General features: G+C 57.0%; 1 protein-coding gene across 10 annotated transcripts in view; it reads left to right on the forward strand.

Annotated features, from left to right (window-relative positions):
• The window catches only part of ZMIZ1 (zinc finger MIZ-type containing 1), a 231337-nt gene extending 205344 nt beyond the window's left edge, over positions 1-25993 (forward strand). For 5 of the 10 annotated variants that reach the window (XM_019749483.2, XM_019749484.2, XM_019749488.2 and 2 more), the window contains 17 exons: positions 422-536; positions 1525-1742; positions 2720-2918; positions 3881-4171; positions 6782-6964; positions 7878-7955; positions 8631-8805; positions 9324-9465; positions 11010-11220; positions 12369-12474; positions 13415-13575; positions 14650-14717; positions 15026-15094; positions 15558-15802; positions 17088-17254; positions 20659-20916; positions 22406-25993. In XM_019749483.2, coding sequence (XP_019605042.1) covers positions 422-536; positions 1525-1742; positions 2720-2918; positions 3881-4171; positions 6782-6964; positions 7878-7955; positions 8631-8805; positions 9324-9465; positions 11010-11220; positions 12369-12474; positions 13415-13575; positions 14650-14717; positions 15026-15094; positions 15558-15802; positions 17088-17254; positions 20659-20916; positions 22406-22513 — 2794 coding nt within the window. In that variant the 3' untranslated portion in view covers positions 22514-25993. The remainder of the gene's footprint in view (positions 1-421; positions 537-1524; positions 1743-2719; positions 2919-3880; positions 4172-6781; positions 6965-7877; positions 7956-8630; positions 8806-9323; positions 9466-11009; positions 11221-12368; positions 12475-13414; positions 13576-14649; positions 14718-15025; positions 15095-15557; positions 15803-17087; positions 17255-20658; positions 20917-22405) is intronic. The other 5 variants (XM_019749486.2, XM_074339677.1, XM_074339673.1 and 2 more) reach the window with 3 other exon arrangements.
• The last annotated feature ends 661 nt before the right edge of the window (positions 25994-26654 follow it).

The raw sequence follows: 26654 nt of genomic DNA on the forward strand, positions 1-26654 counted from the left end.
TCTGACCTTTTCTGAGAAGGGACTGGGAAGTTCCGAGGGGAAGCTGGTGCTGGGGAACGAGAGCTCTTTCTGGAGAGCCGCTTAGTCAGAGCGCGGTTGAAGGAGGAGCTTAGGTGGAGCCTGCAGTTCTCGCTTCTTCCTCCTCCACAGCATGGCCTGTGGACTTTGGGCTAAGGTGAGACAGACAGCTGTGGGGGTGACACCTCTGCAGTGACAGGGGTGGGGGGAGAGGTGGTCACTCTCGCACAATCTGTCACCATGCAAGGTGCACCTGTTCTGGACTAGACACCATGCCAGGCCCGGGGTCTCCAGAAATGCCTAGACTTGGCTGGAAGCCACGGAGCATGGCAGGGTGACAGGGCATGCCTCCGCCTGAGTCTCTGTGTGTAGACCCTGAGGCCCCCCTCTGTCTCCTCTGCAGTGATGGGTCATTCCCCTACGACCCTGTCCCTTGGCAGCAGAACACCAACCAGCCTCCCGGCTCCCTCTCCGTGGTCACCACGGTTTGGGGAGTGACCAACACATCCCAGAGCCAGGTAAGAGCCTGTCCTAGCCCCAGCCACAGCCCCTCCCAGGTGGGACCATCCGTGGAGCCCCAGGGCCCTCGGGTCATCATGCCGTGCCACCCCTGCTCTCCCAGGCTCTGCCCAGCTGGAACGACCAGCATTCAGTGCACACCCAACTGTGGACACACCTGCACCCAAAATGGGCCCACATCTGCCTTCCGGGGGGCAGCAGCTGGCCCTTGGGCACTGCCCCATCCCAGGGCCTTTCTGGGGGCATGGCTTTCATCTGACCGACAGACAGCAAGAGGTTCTTCCTGACCTTGTTTACTTTGGTTGGATAAACAGAAGGACTTCCTGCGTGTCTTGGGCCTCGGGGCTCCAACATGTGGGGTCTCTGACCTGGGTGACCTGGGTTAGATTTCAACAAAACGTTGAGCCCAAACTGTAACAAGTTCCTAATCAGCCCTGCCTGCCACTGCTGTGCCTTCCTCTTTCCTCCTCTCCCCCACTCTCAGTCTCTGCCACTGCCATGAGGAAGGCTCAGGGCTGGTTGCTGCCCAGGAGGGAACCACTGGGCTCACCTGTGGTCTCGGGCCACGGGGCCGCTTGGCCAGGATCCTGCTGCCTTCCACTGCTGGCACGTTTGCTTCTCTTTGCCCTCACAGAGCAGCCACCAGGGCCTTTGTGTGGCTGACGCTCTGGCCATCCAGGCCTCTTTGCAGGGAGGGAAGGCTCAGAGGTCCAGTGCTTTCCCACCTGCCACCTGATACAGGCACAGCCTCACCTCATTCCATCGCTGGCTTAGGTTGTCCTTTTCTGTGCTGCTTGCTTCCAGGCTGGGTTACCCCCTCTAATCATTTGTACACTCTGGGAGCAATAAATGACCCCCATTTTTTTCCTCCTCCCTTTCTTGTCTTCCCTGTTTCACTTTCTCCACTGCCCCTCGCCTTTTCTCCTTTTTCCTTTCCATGCCATTTCTGGTACCCGCTTGGGTGACAATTACTCTCTCTGCCCACAGGTCCTTGGGAACCCTATGGCCAATGCCAACAATCCCATGAATCCAGGCGGCAACCCCATGGCATCAGGCATGACCACCAGCAACCCCGGCCTCAATTCCCCCCAGTTTGCTGGGCAGCAGCAGCAGTTCTCGGCCAAGGCTGGCCCCGCACAGCCATACATCCAGCAGGGCATGTACGGCCGGCCCAACTACCCCGGCAGCGGGGGCTTCGGGGCCAGGTGAGCAGGGCTGGCCGGGGCAGCAGCCTTCAGAAGTGGTGGGCAGCCCTGCCCTTCCCCCATCCGGGCAGAAAAGTCCGATTTAAATCCCAGCACCGCACTTCCAGGCCTGTGCTGTGTGGGCAAGCCCTGGCACTGACGTCATCTTCAGTCATCCCATCATTTAAAGGGACAGTCATCCCCTGTCCTTGGAGCCAGTGCTCCCGGGCAGGGCAGCATTGGGTGGTATTTTGAGAGCCGTCAGGCCTCCGGGGTAGGATCCCATTCCTCAAAATGACCTTTCTCCTCTTTGTGTTTTTATACATTGGAAGACACTAGGAGAGCTGGATCAGGGGAGTTCAGTAGAAGCTGCAGATGCAGGGGAGCTCTCCCCTGCCCTGCTGGTTAGGGAGGCAGAGCTGTGCACAGACTGGAAGGAAGGGCAAGGAATGCCAGGAAGGGGCAGAGGTCTCGCAGGCCTCCTCCTGCTGCCCTGTTCTGTCCAAGATTGCTTGGCCTCACACCCCCCTCCCCCCCAGCTCCCAGACTGACCGTGGCTCTGCTGGTGTCTGCGCAGTAGGGCCTGATGGTTAAACACAAGAGCCAGACACAACGGAAGCTGCATCCCCAGCCTGCCATCCACCTCTGGAGGGCCGTGGGCATGTTGCTCAAGTTCTCTAAGACTTGGGGTCCTCCTCCAGAAAATGGGCTGAGCCAGGAGGCCGAGGTGCAGTGATTTAGTGCACATGAGAGTGAGTGCCGGCCGGTACCCAGCCAGGGCTCCAGGAACACAGCGGCTTGGTAGTCATGAAGAGCTGCCAGCCCAGAGGAGGCCCCTGTCCTCTCTAGCATCTGATCTAGACACCTCCCCGATCTGTGAGCTGGGTGCAGGATGGCCTGGAATGGCCTCATCCTCCGCCTCCCAGCCCAAGGCTTGCTGTGGGTTCATCTCTACATTCAGGCCTTCTCTAACTCTTCCCTTCTTTTCTCCCTCACAGTTATCCCGGGGGCCCTAGTGCCCCTGCAGGCATGGGCATCCCTCCGCACACCAGGCCGCCTGCTGACTTCACTCAGCCGGCGGCCGCCGCAGCAGCAGCTGCAGTGGCAGCAGCGGCAGCCACGGCCACGGCCACAGCCACAGCCACTGTGGCAGCCTTGCAGGAGACGCAGAATAAGGATATAAACCAGTATGGACCGGTAAGGGCCCCGCTAGTCCTGGTCCAGCCTCGCCCAGCCAGCCAGACACACAGCCCCCGGGGAATCAGAGCTGGGGTGTTGGTGCCTGTGGGACCGTGTGTGCTGAGGGAACTGATGGTGTCAGGGTACTTTTGGGTTTTCTTGGAAGCACATGGAGGTTGTGTGTTAGGATGTGGGTGTGTCTGTGATTGGGTGTGGTATGGGTGGGTGTTTGGGTGCTTGTGTGTATTCTGCGTGGGTTGGAGGCTCGTGCATGTCTGTGTATGGGCAAGGAGGACCCACATTGCTCTCAGGGCCCCTACTCACTGAAGAGCCAGCTAAAATAGCCTTGTCACCAGTTTGTCCCCAGAGTGGCCTCTGGCCATTGCTCTCCTAGTCAACCTGTCTGTGAATTCTGCCCAGATCCTAGCTCTGCTCCCCTGACTTTCTGAAGGACAGGGTGGGGTGGGAGGAGGGGTAGCCCCACAGGAATGCAGGACAGGTGTGGAGGTTACAGGATGGAGACAGCAGGGCAGGTGGGCAGAGGTGGGAGCTGGGGCCGCATCAGACTTTAGGGGTGGAGTGTGTGTCTCCATTGGCCAAGGACCAAGGGCGGGGCCAGGGCTTCCAGGAAAGGGGCTCCTGCCTCCATCCTCATCCACCTCCATCCTCCCATGCCCCTTCCCGCCCCTGCACCCTCTTCCCCACTTCCTGCCTGCCTCCCTGCAAATGCCTGTGCATTGGAGTGACCGCGCCCCACCCCTTAACACCTCTTGGGCTGCATCTTTCCGGTACGGCCTGCAGAGGGCAGCAGTGAGCCCAGGAGGCTGGCAGCCCCTAGGGGCCTGGTCACCAGTTGCAGCCACACAGGAAAGTGTCCCCCACCCCACCCCAAAATCCCCCACCTCCCCACCCTTCCCTCCCTGCACTTTCAATGCATGTGGCATTTTATTCTTTTTTTTTTTCTTCTTCTCCCGTTGAAGGTCTGTTCCTCTTTCCAGATGGGTCCCACCCAGGCGTATAACAGCCAATTCATGAACCAGCCCGGGCCGCGGGGGCCTGCCTCCATGGGGGGCAGCATGAACCCTGCAAACATGGCGGCTGGCATGACACCCTCGGGGATGAGTGGCCCTCCGATGGGCATGAACCAGCCCCGGCCACCGGGCATCAGCCCCTTTGGCACGCATGGGCAGCGGATGCCCCAGCAGACCTACCCAGGCCCCCGGCCCCAGTCCCTTCCCATTCAGAGCATCAAGAGGCCATACCCAGGAGAGGTGAGTGTGACGACAGGCAGGTGGCGGGCAGGGTGGGAGGAGGGAGAATCCCGGGACTTAAAGACGGGTTGTGGGCAGCCCCTTGGAAAGGGCCTGGATTGACCTTATGATTGACTTGAATGAGGAGACACATACACGAAGCACTTTGCTCTGGACCAGTGTGGATGGGCACTTAGGGAGCAGTAGCCTCTGTTAGTGTTTTCTTTTGTCTCAGCACAGACACTCGCTGGGTCCCTTTGGGTAAGGAACTGAACTTTCAGGGGTCCACAGTCTTTATACCCACACGAGGGCTTCTCCACTTCCCTCCAAGAGTGAGAGATGAAACAAAACCCTGTAAATATCTAAATGCTGGCACATCAGAGACGTGATTGGAAGGCAGACAGTGTGTTTCTTAGAGCTCGTCTCCATCAACAGTCAGCTGCTCTGTCGGGAGGAAGGCTACCTCTCCGGCTGCCCAGCCAGCTCAGCCAAGGTAACGGTGAAGATTTAGGGAAGTAAAACACACCTTCTGTCCTCCGGGAACTGAGACGTCAGCAGGAAAGATGAGGTCAAAGCAGGAACCCCCACTGGAATGATGCACGGCATGTTAGGTCAGAGGAGGACTTCCTGAGGGGGTGTCACGGGGCCTTCAGCGAGCACTCGGAAAACAAGCTGGCAGCACGTGGCCTGTCCGGGTCAGCTGAGGACCACACAGGGACCCCACAGTCCCGACCTGGCGCTCACTGTTCGGGAAGCGTGTCTTGATTTCTTTTTCTTATTTTTTTCTGCCTTGATTTCTCACCCGAACAAAGTCCATTCCTTAGCATTTCTCCCAGTAGCCCGCTCGTGCGCCCATTCTCAGATGGGCTTCATCCCCTTTGTCCCAGAGCTGTGGCCTTCAGCTTGGGCTCACAGTGAGTTCCTTGAAGGTCTGTGGGCTTCCCGTCAGCTTCCACCCTAATTTGGGCTAGAAGGTGGCTTGGCCACTAGGGGAGATGTCCTTAGTGCGGGAGGGGAGAGGTCAGGGACCTCCACAAATACCCCGGAACCTGGGTCAAGCCCTGACACTCCTTCAGGTTGGCGGCACCAGTTCAGGGAGGGGCCAGAGAAGGAAACTGGCTCATGAGATCCTGGCTGTTCTTGGAGGACCTCAAGCTGATGGCCTCACTCCCATGCACAGCCCCCATTAGAGTTCTGTGCCCTTTCTCAGCCCCCTGTGCCCAAACTCCCGTCATCCCTGCTGGCTGCTGGCACATAAGGGGGTATCCACGAAGAAGGCACCAGGTGTCTCAACATTAGTCAGACGTCAGCCCTGCACCTGCACCAGTGTCATGCTTCCTGGCTACCGCTTGCCTCAGCGGTACCAAAGGCTCTCGATTCTTTTTACTAAATCATCCTCTTCCTAGAACACTGAGCTACCCAACTACAAAATACCTGAGTCTGGGCTGTGACACTGGGTGGGCACAGCCTGCAAGGCCTGACCCTGTCTGGGAAGACTGGCCTCACATCCAGTGGCATGTTCATAGAACCTTTGAGTTGTTGGACCCTTCGGGTGGGGACTAGAGTTAGGTCGCCTGGTCCTCTCAGGATGCCCTTCTCTAGTCTGGTGGGCGGGCCCCCACTGCCACTTCCACTCCTCCAGTAATGTGATGGGAACCTCACTGTCACATAGAGCAGCCCCCGTGTCACAACACTGAATTGGACAAAGTTCTTCAGCTCTGATGCAGAAGCCTCCCATCCTCTGCCCTTTATCCCAGGTCGTCCCTTCATTCATTGAGCGAGTATTTATTGAGGGCCTATTCTGTGCAGACAATGGGACAAAGCCATGTCCTGGACCTCTGAGGCCAGCGGGCAGGAGACAGTTCATACACAGGAGTTGCACTAGACAGGGCAGAAGAAACCACCGACTGCATGGCATGTAATGGCCCGGGGTGTTTGGGGGCAGCTGGCGCTGAGAGTCACTTGGTCTTCCAGATGGGGAAGGTGGCAGACCAGCAAGAGCAGAAGTAGTAGTGTGTGTCATCTTGTAGATCTCCACAGTGACCCTGCCCCTCTCTCTCCCTGGAGTTGTCTTCTCTTCTCTCTCAAGTGCCTCTCCGGAAAGGGCTTGTCTTGGCCCTTCCGCAGCCTGGTTCTCCTGACCTCTGCAGGGATGGCCCAGAATGAACGTCAGTGAGTGCTGCACACTAGGGTACAAGGGCAGTGCCTTCCACACTCAGCCTCAGAAGGCAAGGATGGGGGTCCCCTTTTGAAGGCACAGCCTGTTGTCTGTGTCCTCCTGTCACATACCAAGCACTGGGAGACACACAAAGGGGACTTTAGAATCAGGCCCCCTCATAATGGCATGAACAAAAGGCTCTCACAGCACCCCCAGAGTCCAAGGGGCATGGTGCTTCGAGAAAGACAGCTTCAAGCCCAATGGGCAGCATGTAATGTCACTGGATATCAGGCAGGAAGGGGCCCCAGGCATCGTCTGCTTTAGCCTCTCCCCTTTCTCAGTGGGGAGGGTGTTTTGTGGGTGGAAAACGGTTGGGACAAAAGAGAGGAGGTGAAGCAGTCCTGGTATTCCAGTGAGTGGCTCTGCTCTGAGACTCTGACGAACTTCTCCCCCTCCTTTCTCTGCCGCCATAGCCCAACTATGGAAACCAGCAATATGGACCAAACAGCCAGTTCCCCACCCAGCCAGGCCAGTACCCCACCCCTAACCCGCCACGGCCACTCACCTCGCCCAACTACCCCGGGCAAAGGATGCCCAGCCAGCCGAGCACTGCACAGTACCCGCCCCCCACGGTCAACATGGGGCAGTATTACAAGGTGAGTCCCACCACCCCTGCCCTGACCCATGTCATCTAGGCCTTGAGTGTCCCCTGAAGTCACGAAGGGGCAGGCAGAGATTTCTTGATGTGTCATTCTGTGCTAAGAGCTATGGATACGGTGACCAAAATGTCAAAGTGACTTTTCTTGGTTCCTGTTTGCATGAGTTCAGATGATTTTCCTTCTTCTACTATTACGGGTACACACAAGATAATATAACAATAAAGGAGATACACTTTTTAAAGAAAAGCACTCTGAATATATTAACATAGCACTCGAAACTTTGTTTCTCTCTACATGCATGTGGACACCCGTAAACTATGTAGTTGTTAGGACTGTAATTTTGAATCTGTTTGTTTCACGTGACATCGTAAGTATGTTACTTATTGCTACAGTGTCTCTGGTTTTCACTTAATGGCTGCCCAACGTTTCACTGAGATAATCGTGCCATATTTTGTCCTTTCTTTTGTACATTGGTTTTTTTCTGATTTTTCACCTTTGAAATAATACTGTGATCAGTATCTTTAGGCACATAGCTTTTCCTTCTTTGGGGATTATGATAAAGAACCTTCTCAGGAGTAAAGAAGAATGAAATATTTTACATTTATTTGCCAAGGAATCATGCCAACTTACATGACCACCCGCCAGGTGGGGTTACTATTTTTGCTCAGGCTTTAGCATACTAAGTGTTTCTATTTTTGTACACTCTTTTGCTCCATTAATAGCTATGGACAAAACCAAGTGACATGCTGTCCCCAAGGGGTGACCTGCTCTACCTTCGCCCTGCTCCTGGGGAAGGGGACATCTTCAGCATCCCCTGTACTCCTAGCAGATTTTCATTGCAGGAGGGAGAGCAGGCTTCTGATCACTTTTCTGCCTTCCACTCACAGCACTGTTTATCTTGTTTTAACAGCCAGAGCAGTTTAATGGACAAAATAACACCTTCTCGGGAAGCAGCTACAGTAACTACAGCCAAGGGAATGTCAATAGGGTACGTTCCAATTTTCGTCTTAGGAACTATAACCCACCTGCCATTCCCACCCCAGCCTCTGGACCTTAGTAGAGGGTGTATGGAGCTGCACTTTCGGGTCACCTGCTCTGGGGCACAGAGATGCCTGAACAAAGAATCCGCAGGGTGGGTGGGCCAGGGGCAAGTATGGACCTGGACACTCCTGGAAGAAACAAAGGGGGGACTAAGAGAGAAGGGGAGAGGGGCTCCTGGGGAGCCGTCTCCCCATGATGCTGCAGGGCTGCCTCCATCTGGGGACCCTGCAGCATCCCCAGGTTGGGGAAAGGACCCTGGGTTGGGGAAAGAGGTGTGGCCTAGCGTCATGATGTGGGTGGGCAGCCCGAGCCCTGAGCTTGGTCAGCTCTCCTCTCATTCCGGGGTTATATTAGACAAGTCCCCCCTCACCTTACACCTGGGTCCCCATTTGTCAAATGGGCCAGGGTACCCTTACCCCACAAGTGAAGGGTAGGAAGACGCTTCCCAGGCCCGCCTGTCTTCCATTGGGGGCAGAGGCCTGAGTACAGCAGGAAGGAGAGAGAGGTTCTCCCAGCAGAGCAGGGCCACAGTCCTAGGGCCCTGGGTGGTATATGTCCACAGCCGTGGCCCCTCCTATCTCTGTGACCCCATAACCTATGTGTGGTTTCTCTTTCCCTCCAGCCTCCCAGGCCAGTTCCTGTGGCAAATTACCCCCACTCACCTGTTCCAGGGAACCCCACGCCCCCCATGACCCCTGGGAGCAGCATCCCCCCATACCTGTCCCCCAGCCAAGATGTTAAACCACCCTTCCCACCAGACATCAAGCCAAATATGAGCGCTCTGCCGCCACCCCCAGGTGAGTGCCCCACTCTTCCTCCCTATGTGTGGCAGGAGACAGGGGCGTTAGAAGTCAGACTACCTGTGGGGCTGGGCATGTGGAAAGGGTAGGAGGGCTTGAGAGCAGGTAGACTCCACCCTGAAAGGAAGGCTGAGCCAAGGCTGGGCTGCCAACAGCCCTCATTACCTGCCTGAGTGGCTAGGAGGAAAAGCAGGTGGGAGGGAGAGCCTGGGGCTTCCAGAGCAGGGAGCCTGTGGGTGAGAGGAGATGCAGAGCCCATCTGAGTGTGGGAGTGGGATGCAGGGATGGTCAGGATGGGTCAGGTGGACTAGAAGTGCTGGGCTCCCTTGTGTACTTGGCACACAGCCCAACTTCTGTGGCCCTGTTTGCACCCACACCCGTGTGTTCCTCTGAGCGTGCAGTCAAGGGTGTGTGTCCTGTGGGTGGGTGAGCCCCACCTGTGGCCTCAGAGCCCAGGCCTCTGTGTGCCCACGGTGGCCAGGGGTGTGTGGCTCACCGCCTCTTCCCCCGCCCAGCCACCCACAACGATGAGCTGAGGCTCACGTTCCCTGTGCGGGACGGCGTGGTGCTGGAGCCCTTCCGCCTCGAGCACAACCTGGCCGTCAGCAACCACGTCTTTCACCTGCGGCCCACAGTCCACCAGACACTGATGTGGAGGTGAGTGTCGGGGCGGAGGCATAGGCCTCAGGTGTGTACAGGAGGCCCCGGGGGGACATCCCCGAGCCCTGGCATTGCCCTGATGGGAGCAGTATCAGTGACGGAGCCCTCTGTGCGCAAGGCCCTGGAGATGTCATGGGGAGCCCGCAGGGGCAGGAAAGACAGACAAGCAGCCTCGGCATAATGGCCAAAGGCAGGGAACAGCTGTCACTCACCCTCGTCCTGAGAGAGTAGTCAGGGATGACTTCCCAGAGGAAAAGGTGGTTAGTTCAGACCTAACAGCTTAGCAGGAGGGTGTTCCAGCAGAGGGTGTTCCAGCCAGAGGAACTTGAGCATGGCTCGATGTGGCCAGAGCTAGGAATGTGGAGAGATGAGACTACGGTGGAAACAGGGCTGGGTCGGGCAGGACCAGCCAACCCTGCAGATTACAAGGAGTTAGCCACCAGGCTGGGCTGCTACTCACACACCAGACAAGCCAGAGAGCAATGGCTGGAAGTCCCTTGCTGGACCTGGCCCTGTGTCCCATGCCTTCCAGTGGACAATGCTTACCCCGTTGGTGATGAGGAACCTGAGTCCAGAGAAGCTGGTTAGCTTGGGGCAGCTCTCAGCTAGTGAGCGGCAGAGCGGGGACATGGGCCTGGGTCTCTTGGATGCCAGAACCTGGTGATGGTGTTCCCACCCTCAGTCCTTCCTCCTCAGGCACGACTCTCACTGCCAAGCCGAGCCTGTGACCAGAGCCCCTCAGCTGCGCAGTGAGCAGATGAAGGCATGAGATGGGTCTGAGCTAGAAGTGTGCACACACACAACTGACCCATTGTCTTGACCACGCTGAGCAGGCCGCAGTGAGGGCCAGAGACAGCTGGGGTGGGCGTGAGGGCATGGGAGCCCACACTCAGGCAGGAAGGTGGAGAAGACACCGCTGTGCTGGGGCCTTGCTTACCCTCCCTTTCATACCCGGGTGTGCCCTCACCTGGGAGGCTTCCTGTGGCCCTATGCACTGGCGCTGCTTGGTTTTCATGAATATGTGGTCACTTGGGGGTTCATGTGGATTCCCTTTAGTGCCATGTCTTTGGGGTTCATGGGGGGGGGGCAGGACTGAACCAGATGTGACCCTGGCCTGTGGTGCTTCTCCCAACAGGAGCCCTGGGAATGGGCATAACCAGCTTTTCAGCTGGTCTTGTCAAACTAGTGTCTTCTTGCCCCTCTGTGTCTGTGCTGGGGGAACAGGCGTCATCTTTATAGGTGGAGGGCCCAGGGAGATTGCGGCCGAGTATGGGGGTGGCTGCGGTGAATAGTACGTGGGAGTTATGAGGGAAATTGGGATATTGGGATGGGTTTTGATTAGAGGTGGGTACAGGGGATAATATCCAGGGTGCGAAGGGAGCTTCAGGAAGCTGGGGGAGCCGTCACTGCCAAGGGTGGGGTCCTGAGGGACTCATGGAGCTTGGTGAGTTAGGGGTATGTGACCTAGCCCCCCCCGTCATCGAGGCCACGGGCAGCCCCCGGCAGAGCCAACCTGAGCCCCACCCCTGCCCCCCACGCAGATCTGATCTGGAGCTGCAGTTCAAGTGCTACCACCACGAGGACCGGCAGATGAACACCAACTGGCCGGCCTCAGTGCAGGTCAGCGTGAACGCCACGCCCCTCACCATCGAGCGCGGTGACAACAAGACCTCCCACAAGCCCCTGCACCTGAAGCACGTGTGCCAGCCGGGCCGCAACACCATCCAGATCACCGTCACGGCCTGCTGCTGCGTGAGTGGGCGGGCATGTGGGCACCCCGCCGGGAGCCTGAGGTCCTCGGTCCCCTCAGGTCCTCAGCCTCGTCCTTAGGTCTTCGTCCCCCATCCCACAGCCACCAAAGTGACCTTTCAGAAACGTTCTTCAGAAACGTGCAGTGGTCCCCCAGGGCTGTGGAATAAAATTCAAACTCGGTGGGTCTCCAAAGCCACTGCTCTGGGCTCTTCCCCGGTCCTGAGGCCTCCCTCTGCTCTGCACTGTCACCTCCACTTACTCCCGTAGGCCCGTCCTCCTGGACACCTCCCCTGCCACCCCATGCCCACCACCTTCTCCCAGCTTCCTCTGGTGAAGCTCTGTGTCCCTCAGTGCTAGGCTCTGTTCTGGCCACATTCACAAGAAATTTTTATATCCTAATCACCTTTTCCCCTAGACCCAACTCCAAGTCTGGAGTTAACGCCCCCTTCTTCACCCAACCCACTGTTTTAGAATCATGTATGGGTGTGTCCCTCCACCCTATGACTCATTGCCTTAGGGCCATATCTGAGCCACACGTCCGTCCCCCAGAGATCAGGGCCTGGCACACATTGCTTGCTTGGGGACCTGCACGAAAGTATATTGCCTTACCCTGCTCTGCTGGTGTCTCGGGGGGACAGACGCAGGAGAAGGAAAAGCTCTGATCCTTCAGGAGTCACAGGGCTGGGGAGGCTGTCAGAGTGGGGAGACTGTGGGGCCTTGGCTGGGGTGCACCGTCCTGGAAGGCGTCCTGGAGGAGAGAAGACGGGGACTCTGCCCTCTAGCAGAAAGGGTGGAGGACGTATAGTGGGGCGCAGTGGTGTGTGAGGTTAGGAAGCGCGGCAGGCTCTTGTCCTGGCGCCCAGTGTCCCATAACCAATCTAGGGTGTTCTGGTGTCATAGTCTTATTGGCCTAGAGCAGAGGCAGGTATTCCCAAGTGGTGAACCCAGCCTGGGTCACAGGTCGCAGGACATATACTGGGCCTCGAAGGCTCTCTCTCCCAGATCCTGGGAGACCCGCTTCTAAAGTGCATCAGTGTGGCCCTGGCCTCCAGGGGCCTTCGGGCATGGGGCAGCGTGGGCCTGCAGAGGCTGCGGTGGGGCTGGCCGTGGGGGCCACTGCAGGGCCTGACACCCGCTCTTCCTTGCAGTCCCACCTCTTCGTGCTGCAGCTCGTCCACCGGCCATCTGTGCGCTCTGTGCTACAAGGCCTGCTCAAGAAGCGCCTCCTGCCCGCTGAGCACTGCATCACCAAAAGTGAGTGAGCAGCAGACCCCGGCCCGCGGTGGTCCGTCTGCACCCAGGACTGGCCTGTGGCTCTGTGCACGGCACCCCAGGGCCCTGAGTGTTCCTTGGCACCGCCCCCCGTCCCCGACTCCTGCCCCTCCTCTGCGTCTATGCAGTTGACCAGATGAGTGCTGCCCTTGAAGACCAAGTGGGAATCCAGACCCACCTGGCTCCCAGCACAAACCACCGTAGTGCAGACAGTCCAGGCAGGCTTCCTGGATGAGGTGATCACCTAAAAGGGTGGGAGGAACAGGGTCTTAGTGGGAGGAAGGTATGGGGTAGATCAGGCTGGTTTCCAGCCTGGCCTCCCTGCTCCAACAGTGCACACCTAACTCTAGATGAAAAGCCTTGGCTCAGAATGCACTCCTTTGGAGGAGACCCCCAGGTAGCAACTCTGGGGAGCACCATGCAGGGCACGCACCACTGTTCCCTTCTTCCGTTGTGCTTCTTCACACTGTCTGTGCCCTAGAATCCCAGCAGGCAGATGTCCATTTCTGTTTCCACACTTGCAGAATTAAGTGCAAAAGGGCCTGAGGGGGCTCTGTTGACCCAGAAAATCAGTGGACAGGTGCCAGGCGGGGTTTCTGCAAGTTTTGCAGAAAGTCCTCTTTCTAGTGAAGGTGAAGCCTGTTCCACAGAGACTGGGGAACCAACATGGCCACCTCCAGGGGCACATGTGCTCTACACATGTCCAGCGTGGGGGCTGCCGTTCAGAGTGCCACACGGCCTAGGGCACCCGGCACGCCAAACTCCCCTTTGACCAGGCGACAGTGTGCTAGGCATCCTTGTGACCTCCCAGTTTTGGGGGTGGGGGGAGAACGAGGTTGTGTTTCAGCCACATAAAGGTGTGGGGGGGGCGTGTGCAGCATGACCCTACTCATCCACCGGTGCCTCTCCCTCCACCCTACAGTCAAGCGGAATTTCAGTAGCGTGGCGGCCTCGTCAGGCAACACGACCCTCAATGGGGAGGACGGCGTGGAGCAGACGGCCATCAAGGTGTCTCTGAAGTGTCCCATCACGTTTCGGCGCATCCAGCTGCCTGCTCGAGGCCATGACTGCAAGCACGTCCAGGTGAGCCATCCCGTGAGAGCCACCTGGGGTCTGGCTGTGATGGTGAAGGGTAGGCAGAGGGGGCAGCAGGCTTGTCTCTGAGCCCCAGACAACGCCACGGCCGTCAGCAGCACTCCCACTTCAGCCATCATTTATCCTTTTATCATCTTCTCTGCTTGCTCGGGGCGAGGGCCCAGCGGGCTACAGAACTGGATTTAGGCAGTCCCCACCCTGGCAGTGTCAGATGCCAGCTGGAAATCTGGCACGTGTGGCCAGGGCTGGTTCGCGACTGAGAGCAGAGATGCCTCTGCCTGGTCGCTGCTGTTCCTGCAGACCCTGGCCCTGAGCACGTGCTCAGGAAATGGGTGGAATGAATGACGGTCACAGCCTGGGTGGCTACAACAGAGCACTGTGCAAATGTGGGCAGCCCAGGGCAGGCTGGGGCTGCTCAGGGAAGGAATCCCAAAAGGGGTGTGAGAAGCCATCCCTGAGGAGCCTGGGTGTGAGCCTGCAAGGTGGGCAGGAGGGCGAAGAGGCGGCAAGGCCAGGCCGGCTGCACCCTAAGTCCCACCCTCGAACACAGCCTCCCGAGGGCCTCCTCGTGGGTCAGGAGCCTCCTTGCCTCCCTCCGGGAGAACGTTGTGGGCACAGTGGACCTCTGGTCACTTTATGTGATACACACTGATGAACTGGATTGCATGTGTCCTCGGTACCTGGGCTGGGCTCGTGGGAAAGCTGGAGTTTTCCATACTGACCCAAGCCTCAGTGAGAGGGGCTGTCACAGGCAGGGTCCATGAGGGGCAGCTGCAAGGGAACAAGGAAGGCTTCTGGAAGGATGTAGGCGTGGGGGTGGTGTGAGGAGGGTACGCAGAGGAGGAACTCGGCATGGCCAGTTTGCTGTATGTGCGGCAGAAAAGTGACCCAATCCATCACACTACCCAACAACTAGCCTGGGTCTCTCCCACCATCTGTCTCCCTCCCTGGTGGGAGGTCTTCATAAGAGTCTCAGAGGCAGTAGTGATTTCATCGAGGTGGTTTCTGACAGTCCTGATATCATCTGTCTGTCTGTCTATCCATGTCTGTCGGCCTCTGCAGTGCTTTGACCTGGAATCATACCTGCAGCTGAATTGCGAGAGGGGGACCTGGAGGTGTCCTGTGTGCAAGTGAGTGACGCCCACCCCAGCAGAGCTCTGCTAGCCTCCCTCTGGCCCTGCTCTTTGGGGTTCAGCCACCTCCACCTGCCGTAAACGCAAAAGAGAGAACCCAGATACAGCAGAGAGGTTCAGCTATCCAGAGCTGTACAAAATCCCTTGGTATCGAGCTGTCCCAAGGGCGCCCTCTCCTGTCAGTGCTGTAGTAGTAACCGCGGCAGGAGCAGGGTGTCTCACTGACAACTGTGGGGAGGGTGGACTGTGTCCCTGCCCTCTAGGTTCCAGGAGCAAAGACCAAGCCCTTTTCTCTCCTTTTCCAGTAAAACTGCTCTGCTCGAGGGCCTGGAAGTGGATCAGTACATGTGGGGCATCCTGAATGCCATCCAACAGTAAGTGAGCCTCCCAGGCTAGGGGCACATGGGCTGGGGTGGTGGGAATGCCAGCCTGGAGTGAAGGAGGTGGGCATGTGAACATGTCTGACACTCCTAACCCCTTGCCCCCGGGCTGGGAGACCCTTACCTACATCTCTCACCTTTCTGTGACTTCACCTCTAGGGTTTCTGTACCTGGGGGCAAATGAACTTTCAGAAAAGACTAAGCAGTTCCCCTGACAGCCATTTCCTGTGTGGGAGGCCCTGGGGCCAGGTGCCCAGACATTTGCTAATCTGAGCCTCAGTCTCTCCACCTTTCAAAAGATGCAAAAATCCCCCACAACTCTTATCGTGGGTAGAGCCTGGGGAAGATGGGGGCAGGGGGCCAGGGCAAGGAGACCTCAGTATCTGTCCAAACTGGAGGCTCTTGCGTCCGAAGCTCAGCTCCCTGGAGCCTCAGCTCTACCCCCTTGCCCCCCCAGCTCCGAGTTCGAAGAGGTCACCATCGACCCCACGTGCAGCTGGCGGCCAGTGCCCATCAAGTCAGACCTGCACATTAAGGACGACCCTGACGGCGTCCCCTCCAAACGGTTCAAAACAATGAGCCCCAGCCAGATGATCATGCCCAATGTCATGGAGATGATCGCCGCCCTGGGCCCTGGCCCGTCCCCCTACCCGCTCCCGCCTCCACCTGGGGCCACCAACTCCAACGACTACAGCAACCAAGGTGGGTGACAGCAGACGAGGGCAGCCCCAAGTCCCACGGGGGGCACAAGACTTCTGTGCTGATGGTGGCAGGTGCGGGGTCGCGGGGGGGATGTCATATAAAGGCACAGAGGTGACGTGCACCCCTCAAAACAATCCCACATCACTGGACTTGTGGGTACAGTGGCCCGTGCCCTGCCATCGTCCCATCTCCATCCAGCCCTGTGGGTTGGCATCCAGCTAGGAAGCTTGAGTGAAGAGCTGCCGCATGACCCAGCCTCCTGCCTCTCCCATCCCACCCTGCCCAGCCTCCTCTCCTGACTCTGGGAGCCCCTAGGGACAGCTCCTTGCCTCCAGGCAGGCAGGTGCCAAGCCCAGGGGCTTCAGAACCTGCTTTGCTGGGGACACAACAGCCACCTCTTTCCTAGCCTGAGTGTTCACCAGTACCAACAGCAGTCACTTGGAGTTCTTGGCCCTGCCCCCGGCCCTCCTTCTTCTCTGTGACATCAATATTGTTCCTGTCCCTGCCACTCTCGCACCCTCCCAGAGACAGAGTCCAGGGGCTTGAAGCTCCAGCCTTGGCCACCAAGGTCACTATCACTGCCCTCTGACTCTCTGCTGCCCACACCAAGCTTCACCCGTACTGTCCTTGGTTCCTAGAACGTACCCAGCCTCCTCAAACACAGAGGGCACCTCCACCACTGGACCCTGCTCTTGGGTGTCCACAGTGCCTGGATGATTCCAGGCCCAGGGAGGTCAGCCCACCCAGCCAGAGTCCCACAGCACGCTGAGGGCCCCAGCTTCCCAGCATGCTCGTCCTCTGACCTATTGCCACGGCCACATGATAGAGGGGGCAGCGGCCAAAGAGGCCAGGCAGCTGGCTCTTAATCGTGTCATCTTGAGTTGCATGCAGCTTTGTTCATGAACTTGGTTGATTCTGACGTCCCCCTGGCCTTGGGTCACCCCAGTGATGAGGGGCAGCCACGTGGGGGGCAGGCCTGGCTAGTTCAGAAGATGCTGTGGAAGGCTGAGACTTCTCATGTCCTCCCACCCACAAGCGGCAGGCCCACCCCTTTCTCCCACCTGCCCCTCCTCGTAGCCGTGGAACTGCACATGCCCTGGGGACAGAGGCCCACTGAAGAAGGCTGCATCGCTGCCCCATGGCACAGCCCAGAGGCTAAGTCTGCAGGAGCCAACTCGGGCCTCACAGGAGGGCAGAACTCAATTAATTTACACACGGCCTATCCCCCGGGGATGGCTGTCTTCCCTCAGGTGACCCCTGCTCCTGCCATCTTGTTTCCTCCCAGGCAACAACTACCAGGGCCATGGCAACTTTGACTTCCCCCATGGGAACCCCGGCGGCACGTCCATGAATGACTTCATGCATGGACCCCCCCAGCTATCTCACCCCCCAGACATGCCCAACAACATGGCCGCCCTCGAGAAACCCCTCAGCCACCCCATGCAGGAAACTGTGAGTACCTGTTCCTCACCCCCACGTCCCCCACGCCCTAGCCTTTGAGTTGGGCAGAGGGCCTGTCTGATGTTTACCTAGTTCCCCCCAGGCAAAGAGGAGGACTAAGAATTGGGTCTGGGGGCTCAAGAGGAAGTGAGAGGCCTGACAAGCTGGGTAACAGCCCATCAACACCCATGGACTTAGTTGTTTCACCCAGGATATCGGATTCTCAGGAAATGGGGGAAGGTTCGGGCTGTTCCCTACACACACGTGTGCATGCACAGCCCCCAGGTACAGACACACACACACGCACACACGCAACGCCCAACCTCTCTGTCCCCACTTACACTCTTACACTGACTTATGTAACCCCAGCCACCTAGAATTTTGTCTCAAACCTAAGTACTTACTCGCCCAAAGGTCTGAATCCTTGGGGTATCTCCACCTCCTGCAAAAAGAAATGCTGGGAAGTCCACTTATCCTGAGAGTGTTCCCTTCTTGTCCTGTTTTACGTATGAACACATACCCTGCGTTGCTGAGAAAGGCCTGCGCAGGTAAGGTGTGCTGGGCCGTCCAGAGGCCACGCTTTCTGTGGCCGTGGCGACAGTGGTAGCAGCCTGGCCACCTCCCGAGTCTTCATCTAGTGAGCGCTGGATAATTCCACTTGATTTAAGAGTGTTTCCTGAGCCTGTGCTCCAGACCGGGCCTTGTACCAGGTACAAGCAAGACAGGCACGGGCCCTGTGCTAATGGAGCAAAACTTCTGGCAGGGCCTCGATCGAGGAAGAACAGTTCGGGTTTCGAGAACTCAAAGGCCTGAGGGCTGAAGTGTGAGGCCCAGGGATTCTGTCTGTTCCTGGTCGCTCACCCTACGAGAAGGAGAAGTGGGAGGGCCTGGCAGTGGGCTCTGGGCCACACCAGCTAGAGAGAAGGTTCAGAGCTTCCAGAGAAGGTCCTGTTTGGCAGCAGGGTTGGATGGTCCTACACCAGGGGGCGCCACTCAGGCCCTCTCATCCTCCATCCTGTGGCCTGGAAGGAAGGGGCCTCTGGATTGTACTGTGATCCACACCCATGACATGAAGTTGAGCCTCTGGCTGGGCCAGGGGCTATCATTTGGGCCAGAGCTACCTGATTCTTAGTGACAGTGGCAATTAACCACAAATCTAGGTGAGGGGCACTGTAGCAACTTTCCCTTAGGACCCCAAATGCCAAATCAAAAATAGCTCCTTGCACAGACCTTCAGCCACATTTTTGCAACTTCCTTTCTGCCCCGTGGGGCTTCTGACTTCTGGGGGCGTCGCTCCCAGTTCCCCTCCCCACCCTGCTCCCTAGGACCCCAGCATTCCACAACCCCCCCCCCACACACACACACATTCATAGGTCGCACATCCTGAGTCCTCATGATTCCCAACACTGGAGAATGGCAGCGGGGTGCCGTGTACTCTGTGTTCAACGAGGCTTTCTCCTGCCTGGTCAGCCCTGCACCTGGGTTCTTCAGTGGGACCTAAGCTTATGAGTTGACTTCACAACCCCCCAGGATGCCCCCCAGATATGCACTGTCCTTACCGTTTCTGGGCTCCCTAGATGACAGCTGAACGCAGGAGTACAACTGTGCAAGGTAGGGTGGTCAGTGACAGACAAACTCCCCTCACACCTGCCCAACGACAGCAGCCTGACCCCGGCTGAGCACAAGTCTGGGAAGGATGTCCATGCATGCGGGGACTGGTGAGAGGGCTCCCACCAGGTCCTGGTTTACCCAAGGACTCACCCATGCAAGGTGGCAGGTTGACAGGTGTATCAGCAGGTCCCAGAGAATACCGGCCCCTACGGGTTTCGAGACATTCCAGCAAGATGTCAGGGTCAGAGGGGACAGCTGTGTCAGATCCAGGGACTATCCTGTGCTTGGCTGCCCCAGAAGTGTGGTGCCACTCCCTGCACCCCAGAATGGGCACCGTGGGGCATCCACAGGCATGGGTGGGAGTCAGAAGCTGGCCTCATACTGACAGCAGTGGTAGCCGTCCCTCCAGCCTCTCCTGGTCCTTAGCTCGTGTGCATCCCACACATGGTGCCTGAGGGTCACCAACCCCATGTGTGTGGTCATCCCGCCATTCTCAGGGCCCACGCTGGAGGGGCACTGTGCTACGCAGGGCCACCTGAACCGTGGGCAGAGGCCAGCCCGCAGCCTCTGTGGGAACAGCTTTTAGGAGAAACAGAAAGAAGAACCAGGGTCTAGAGAAAATCAGGGGAGGTGCAGCTGCCGTTTTCAAACCCACAAAGGGAAAAATTAATGTTTCTGTGTGGCCTCGAAGATGGGGAGGGAAGGGGTGTACTAAAGACCAAAGAGACATTTGGTCACGGGCTACCCTTTCCAAGCAAGTAGCCTGGCAAGTCACTGAGCTCTCTTTAGGTAGTAGAGTGTGAGTGGGGCTGGGGGCCTGTCAGAGATGCTGGGAGTGGGGAGAGGGCTTGGACTAAGCCTTTCCCTCTAAGATCTGAGCTCAGAGGGAAGGGTGCTTGGAACAGCAAACACACTAGCAGAGGAAGTTTAAATCCCACCCACCACATGCCCCCTGTCCATCTACAGCCTGTGTTCAGTACATATGTGCATGGGAGGGCCGGGGTCCTCTAGTTCATGTGTCAGAGAAGCACCACATGCCCCACCTCAGCAAGGCACACTCTTGCTGAGCCCTGGTGCCCTGAGAGGTGTGGAGGTGCCTGCCTTCCTCAGCTGGAACCCCTAGTGGCTAGGAAGAAGAGCCTGACAGTGCTAACAGGCCCCCACTCTGTTCCTTTGACCTCGGCTCAGTTCCACCCTCCCCCGGGCAGCAGGCAGGGCTTGTACCAAGGCTCTTGGAAGGAACCTGTGGCCCAGCACTGCCCCTGCCCAGGGCCCACTTGGGGGGCGCAGACCCCCCCCCCCCGAGCTGCACGCCTGCCCCATGCTGTCTGTCCGTGTCTGCTCTCCGCCACCCTGGCCCTCGGCCTGCACCACGCTGCCAGCAGCACCCCTCCCACTTCCCCGCTCCCTGGAAACATGCCCATTTTGCTTCTCCATCTTGCCCTTGCTGTTGTTCATTGTGATGGTGGTGTCCAGGCTGGGGAGGCGGAGGGGCTCCGGACCCCTCTCTCAGCGTCTGTGCTTGTCTCAGAGCCCCTGGCTACCTCCGTCCCGGCCCACGTGGCCTCAGAGGCCCCTTCCCCGCCTTCCTCTCCACAGTCCCCCCTGACTGGCGGTTTTGGGGGAGGATTTTGTTTGTTTCTCTGCCGAAGGAAAAAAAAAAGCATTCAGCTTTGTAAAGGGGTGGCTTTGTTTTGGGGGTTTGTTATTTTCCTGGTTTTGTTTGGTTTTCATTTCTCCAGGCATCTCGTCGCTGTACCTCGTCACCTCACCTTTCTTTTCTCCTGCTCTCTCCTCCTCCACAGATGCCACACGCTGGCAGTTCTGACCAGCCCCATCCCTCCATACAACAAGGTTTGCACGTCCCACACCCCAGCAGCCAGTCAGGGCCTCCATTACATCACAGTGGGGCTCCTCCTCCTCCTTCCCAGCCTCCCCGGCAACCGCCACAGGCCGCTCCCGGCAACCATCCACACAGCGACCTGACCTTTAACCCCTCCTCAGCCTTAGAGGGTCAGGCCGGAGCACAGGGAGCATCCGACATGCCGGAGCCTTCGCTGGATGTAAGTTGGGGTCCCCACTTGCCTCGGCCTGGGGCTAGGCCTGGCACCGGGACCTGCCCAAAGAGCAGGGGTGGGTGCTGAGGGCTCAAGGCCCGGGTGGAGGAGGTGTAGTTGTGAGGGGGCGGGTGGGTGGTGGATGGGCCCAGCCAACCTGCCTCCCCTGGGTCCAAAACCAAGGAGCCCCACAATGGGGGAGCCTCACTGAGGGTCCAAGTGTACCCTCCCCCACCTTGCCAGCCCCTGCCCCCTGTGCCCTAGGCTACAGTTCTGCAGCCCAGCCTTGCCCCACCTTCCCCCCAGGCCCTATAGACTCCCTCTGGGGCTGGGGCTGGAGGCTGCGCAGGGAGCTCCCTTCCCTTCTTCCCACCCCCCATCTCCTTTCCCTGTCCTCCCACATTGAGCTTGCCATCTCCGTGTCTGCCACACACTCTGGCCCGAGGCAGGGGAGGGGCTGGAGGGACAGGGTCTCTCTGTCTCGCTGGTGTATGTCTGTCTCCAGTTTCTTGTCCGTGTGTTATCCATGCCCTGTGCTTCTGCTTGCTCCATCGCTCACTCTGAGAGAGGCCCCTGTAGGGGGTGATCGCAGGATTGGCCTCGGGTCACATGGGGGTTACTGAGGCGGAAGTGAGTGGCTGAGATTCGGGGGTCTCCCACCTTGAGACCTGAATGGTCTGGAACATGGGGAGGGTGCTGTGAATGATGGGAGATGACTGGGCAGCTGGCCAGGGCTGGACAGGAAGGGATGTAGAGCTTGCCCCTCCCATCCCAACCCCTAGGCTCTAGATTCCCAGAAAGGAGGCCCGCCGTCTCCTCAGCCACTTCCGTCCCTCACGTCCCAGGCCCACTGTCAACCCTTGGCCCCCAGCGGTGTCACTCTTTGTGGTAAATGGTGTTCACTCAGTTGTGCGGCCATCTTGGCTTCTCAGCCCAACTCCTCCGCAGAGCAGGCCGGGGCAGGGGTGCTTTTAGATTCATGAGGATCCCCCCCATATGACAGAAAGACTGCAAGGATCTCACAGTAGAGGGCAGGGACGGTCTGCAGCCTCTGCCCAGGGCCCACAGGGAAGGATGATGCTGTCAGCCAGCTGCAGGCTCACCAAGGAGCCATTAGCTCTTGGGAGAGCTCCAGGGTGGTGAAAGCTGCAGGCACCACCCAGCCTACATACAGAGGCATTTCTGCTGGGAGGCCCACTTGACGTGCAGCTCCTCGGGGCAGGGTGCTGGGGCCAGAGGAATGCTGATCATGAGAAAGCCTCTTGACCCACCATGGACCTTCCTAACTGTTGGGCTTTGAATAAGTATTGGTGTGCCCCAGACTAGCACGGTGGCCCAGATGCGTTTGGGGACAGCCAGCACTGGTAGTTTCCCGTTTGGGCCAGGACCCCAGGAGGCAGACAGAGGGCAAGCAAACAGGCGTGGGGGTGTCCCTGCATTCCTCACCCAGCCCCTCCGCCAAAACCTCATCTGGGCTTCTGTACTTTTTTTCCAGCTCCTTCCAGAACTCACAAATCCTGACGAGCTCCTCTCGTACCTGGACCCCCCCGACCTGCCGAGCAATAGTAATGATGACCTTCTGTCTCTCTTTGAGAACAACTGAAGCCCCCTCTGTTGGGGCCATCCCTCCCCACTCTGCTCCTTCCCTGTCTGTCCCACACACACTTTCCCGCTGGGAGCCCATGTCCTCAGCCCCTGCTGCAGCCTTCTCAGAGCAGAGGGGCGGGAGGGTGCATTGTGAAGGCTGTGTGGGTCTGGAGCCCATGCTCAGAGCAGGCCCCGAAGATAACCCTCAGGATGGAGAGCCAGCCGGTGAGGGCATACACTGATGACGGTTCCTCGTCCCTCTTTGCTGATTTCAAACCACCCTCCAGAGACCCCCAGGTTCTTCCAGTTGCTAAACGGTAACCCTGCCTCCCTGCTTCCTGGCCCAGAGAGCCTCCTTCAAGTGACTGAGCCTGACAGAAGGACCCCCCAACACCCAGGCGGCCCTGAGCCTTGAAGGATCAGTGACAGTTGGCTGCAGTGAGAGCAGCCCGCCCACAACCACCCACCACAGAAAAGCACAAACCTCTGGGAAAGAGAACTCTCTTAGGGGCCACAGTCGTCACTTTGATCCCTGACCTCTAAGCCAAGATACCCTGTAAACACTCTCTCTCAGAAAGCAGAAAAAAAGGACAAGATTCTGTGTTTGAGAGAGGGTGTGCCATTCCTGCTTGGGGACTGGTGGGAAAAGGGGTCAGGGTCTCCTCAGAGCCAGGACAATGCAGCAGGTGGCGACCTTTGGACTCGGGCCTGGGCCCAGCCTTGGGGGGCAGAGAGCGAGTACCCAACTGAAATGATCGCCCTTAGTTGGGTGGCAGGGGAATGCCGCCAGGTGGAGTCGATAGGAATGGCAACTTAGAAGTTTGCTCCAAGTCACTCCCTGTTTTTAAACAATTTAAAGCTATGAAGTCATCTGGAGAAAAGGAATGTTGGACTTGGACAGCAAGCAACCCATTTCTCCCCGTGCATCCTGTTCCCTTCCTCCTTACCCACCTCTCCCAGACTGTTACACGGGACACCCACTTCCCTCTGTACTCGTTCCCCTCTGTCCCCCCAGATGGCAAGGTGGGATGGTGGAAAGGCCTAGGAGACCCCGGCATCAGGATCTCTCCAGCCCCTCTATCCGTCTGTCCCTGTGCTCAAGGCTGGCCATGTGTGCCGGGATGTACCCACAAGCGTCGAGGGGTTTTTCTGTGGCCACCACAGATGCCCCACTTGGCTGCCAGTCTCTCATTCCCTCTGTGTCCCTCTGCCCCTGATAGCTCGCTCACCCCACACTCCTGCTCGCTCACACAGAAGCAGCCTCTGGTTTGCCCCCCACCGCTTCGCTCCATCCAGCTTGCTGCTCTCCGAGTCTCCCGGGTAGCGTGTCCGTCTTTCTCTGGCTCCTCTGTGCTTCCTGGAGCCACATGGCCTGGGGTGCCGCTGAGCTATCAGGCCACTTGGGTTACATCTGTAAATTTGTTGCGCCCCTCCCTGCTGCTGCCTGGGGCCCTTTCCTGCTCTCCTGTCCGCCATCTGTGTTCTCAATCTCCGTCTCCCTCTCTGTGGCGGCTGGTCCCCAGCACTCCTCTGGATTTGACTGGAACTGTGGCCCAGCTGTTGATTTCCAGTCACTGTACCAGACAGCCAGCACAAGGTTTTCTGTAGGAAAGCTGCCATTGTCCCCCCGCCTTTTTTCCTTTGTCCCGTGTCGAGGTTTTTTCAAACAGTGTGGTGTTCAGTATGCAAATCAATTATTTTAAGAATTGCTTTTGTAAATATCTTTGTGAATATTTTAGTATTGTCTTTGATAATATTCAACATTTTCATGACCTGGTTATAGCCTTTGCTGGTGTTTTTAAAATACCTTGACTCAATGACAAAGACCGAGTCTTTTTTTTAAAAAAAACCACAAGAAACAAAAACAAAAAGCAACCAGGGCTATTTGTACAGATGAAGGGACAAAGAGCATGGGTGGCTGTACTGTGAGGTAGAAGACCAGGCCTCCCACTGTTTAGAGCCATCCCCAGTTGTCTGGTGGGGACACGGTGGCACCAGGTAGCACGGGATCATCCTTGCCCAGTGGCCGATAGCCCCAGCAGATAGCCACACTATGTTGGGCCATGTGGGAATGTTCTGCCCAGACAGACTTACAGATGCCTTCCGTAGAAGTTCCTGCTTCCTGCCGTGCTACTTTTCCCCAGGACGGCCCGGGGTGAGTTCTGGTTCTTATCAGGTTGTCCCCACTCTGCTCATCAGCCTGTCCACAGCTTTCTAGTGCAGAGGGTCAATATGTTCCCCAGGCTCTAGGCACCTCCCTCAGCCATCACTGTGGAAGCCCTGGTCTCAACACCTGAGAGGTTTCCTGGATCCCCTTTCAGGCGAGCCTCCACCAGCAAGTTCAGCAAAGAACTTTCCTGAATCGTGCCTGAAGCCCGTGCTCGGGGCATGTACTCTTCCAGAGTGATTTTGGAGCCAGGCCAGGGAATGAGGGAGGCACAAAGGCATCCGGGGCTGGAAAAGTCCCAGCTGGTGACAGATTCAGATGACAACAGCCTCTCCAAGCAGGGGCAGTTCTGAACTCGGGAGATGCTTCCCTGATCCTTTTGGATGACTACTTGGAGCCATAAGTAACCTCAGCAAAAACGAGGCCTCAGCAAGCCACTTCTCCATGACGGGCATCCACCCAGGCCATAGGCACGTTTCTGCTGCCACTCCACCAGATGGGCAGGGCGCCACCGGGCAGGCGGGAAAGCCCCAGTACAGGCAATCACCCCTTCTTGGTTTGAAGCTTTACCCATGTATCATGTTCCCTGTAGCCATTTTATTTTTTAAGAAACTTCTAATACTTTCTCCTTAATGGAAACCCTAACCCCCCCAGAGAGCTACACGTCTGCTCGGCCTGACCCATCCAGATAGGGCAATGTCAGCAGCAGCGACTCAAGGGACGTGTGTATATATGTAAATGAGAAATAGAGACATGTTAACAGATGCATTCATTTCCCTTGGAATGTGTATTGTTTTTATTTTACAAAACGAAAAAAAAAAAGGCTTGGAATCCATCTTAACGTGGAAAAACTAGATCCTGTTTGTTAGCGTTTGTGAGGTCTCCGCATCTGTCTCACCCATGTAATATACTCTGACCCTGTGTGGAAAGGATTTTTTGTTCTGTTTTGTTTTTATTTTATCTACATGTACTATTTAGCTCCAGTGTACTAGTCCTGCCACCTGTGTATTTTTAGGGTGCTATGGAAATAATGAAAAGAAATGGGGATTTCAGAAGAAAATTGTAACCAAATTCATACTTTGTATAATTTTTGATATCATGATCGCAGGTGATTCCCCGTACACACATCCACACCCAGAGTGCAGCCTGAAGTAACTTCCACAGGAATTGTCATTGTCTTTGTACATCTCTGTACAATGCAATCATTTCATACTTTAAACTGGTCAGAAAAGTAATTGTGATTTCTAGTCTTGCAAAGCTGTATGTAGTTAGATGATGTGACAACCTCTAATATTTATCTAATAAATATGTATTCAGATGAAACCTGTATATTAGGTGTTCATGTGGTTATTTTGTATTTAAAGATCAAATTATTTGACTATTGCTAGACATTTCTATACTCTGTTGTAACACTGAGGTATCTCATTTGCCCATGTTAATTTTTTTCTAAATAAATTGACAAAAACGAAGGTTTGACGAATTATAGCTATTTTGTGGATGTTAAGGAGTGGTTTGGGTGTTTCTGTTTTTGCTTTGAAACCACCACCCCTGCCTGATAGTCCTGCAACCACCAAAAAAAAGGGCAGAAAGCAAAGAAAGAAAGGTGGTTTGGATGTTGAATTGGAGGAGCCCCTGCTATAGGTAGCTGTTTCTGAGAGGGGCCCTGCAGAGCCCAGAGTGTTCAGAGCCCAGCACCCTCACCTCCTGGGGGGACCCTGGGCTCCAGCAGGCCCTGTCCCTGGCGGTGGGACAGGCAGGCGGGGAGCGGGGGCCTGAACGCGCCAGGCCCTGTGTGGTGTGCTGGGGACTCGCGTGTGTGCAGTGCTGGCCAGCCTGATAACATGCATCTGTGTAGTGTCTCAGCTGAAGGAACAGGAGCCTATGCCTCCTGTTAAGCCCCAGAGGGCGTTCGCTGTCCAACAAAACATTCAGGAATGAAGAACTGGAAGCAAGGCCGTACAGAGCCTGGAGTGTTATTCAGCTGCTCTCC

The sequence above is a fragment of the Rhinolophus sinicus genome, linkage group LG07, assembly GCF_036562045.2.
Source record: "Rhinolophus sinicus isolate RSC01 linkage group LG07, ASM3656204v1, whole genome shotgun sequence".
NCBI lineage: Eukaryota > Metazoa > Chordata > Mammalia > Chiroptera > Rhinolophidae > Rhinolophus > Rhinolophus sinicus.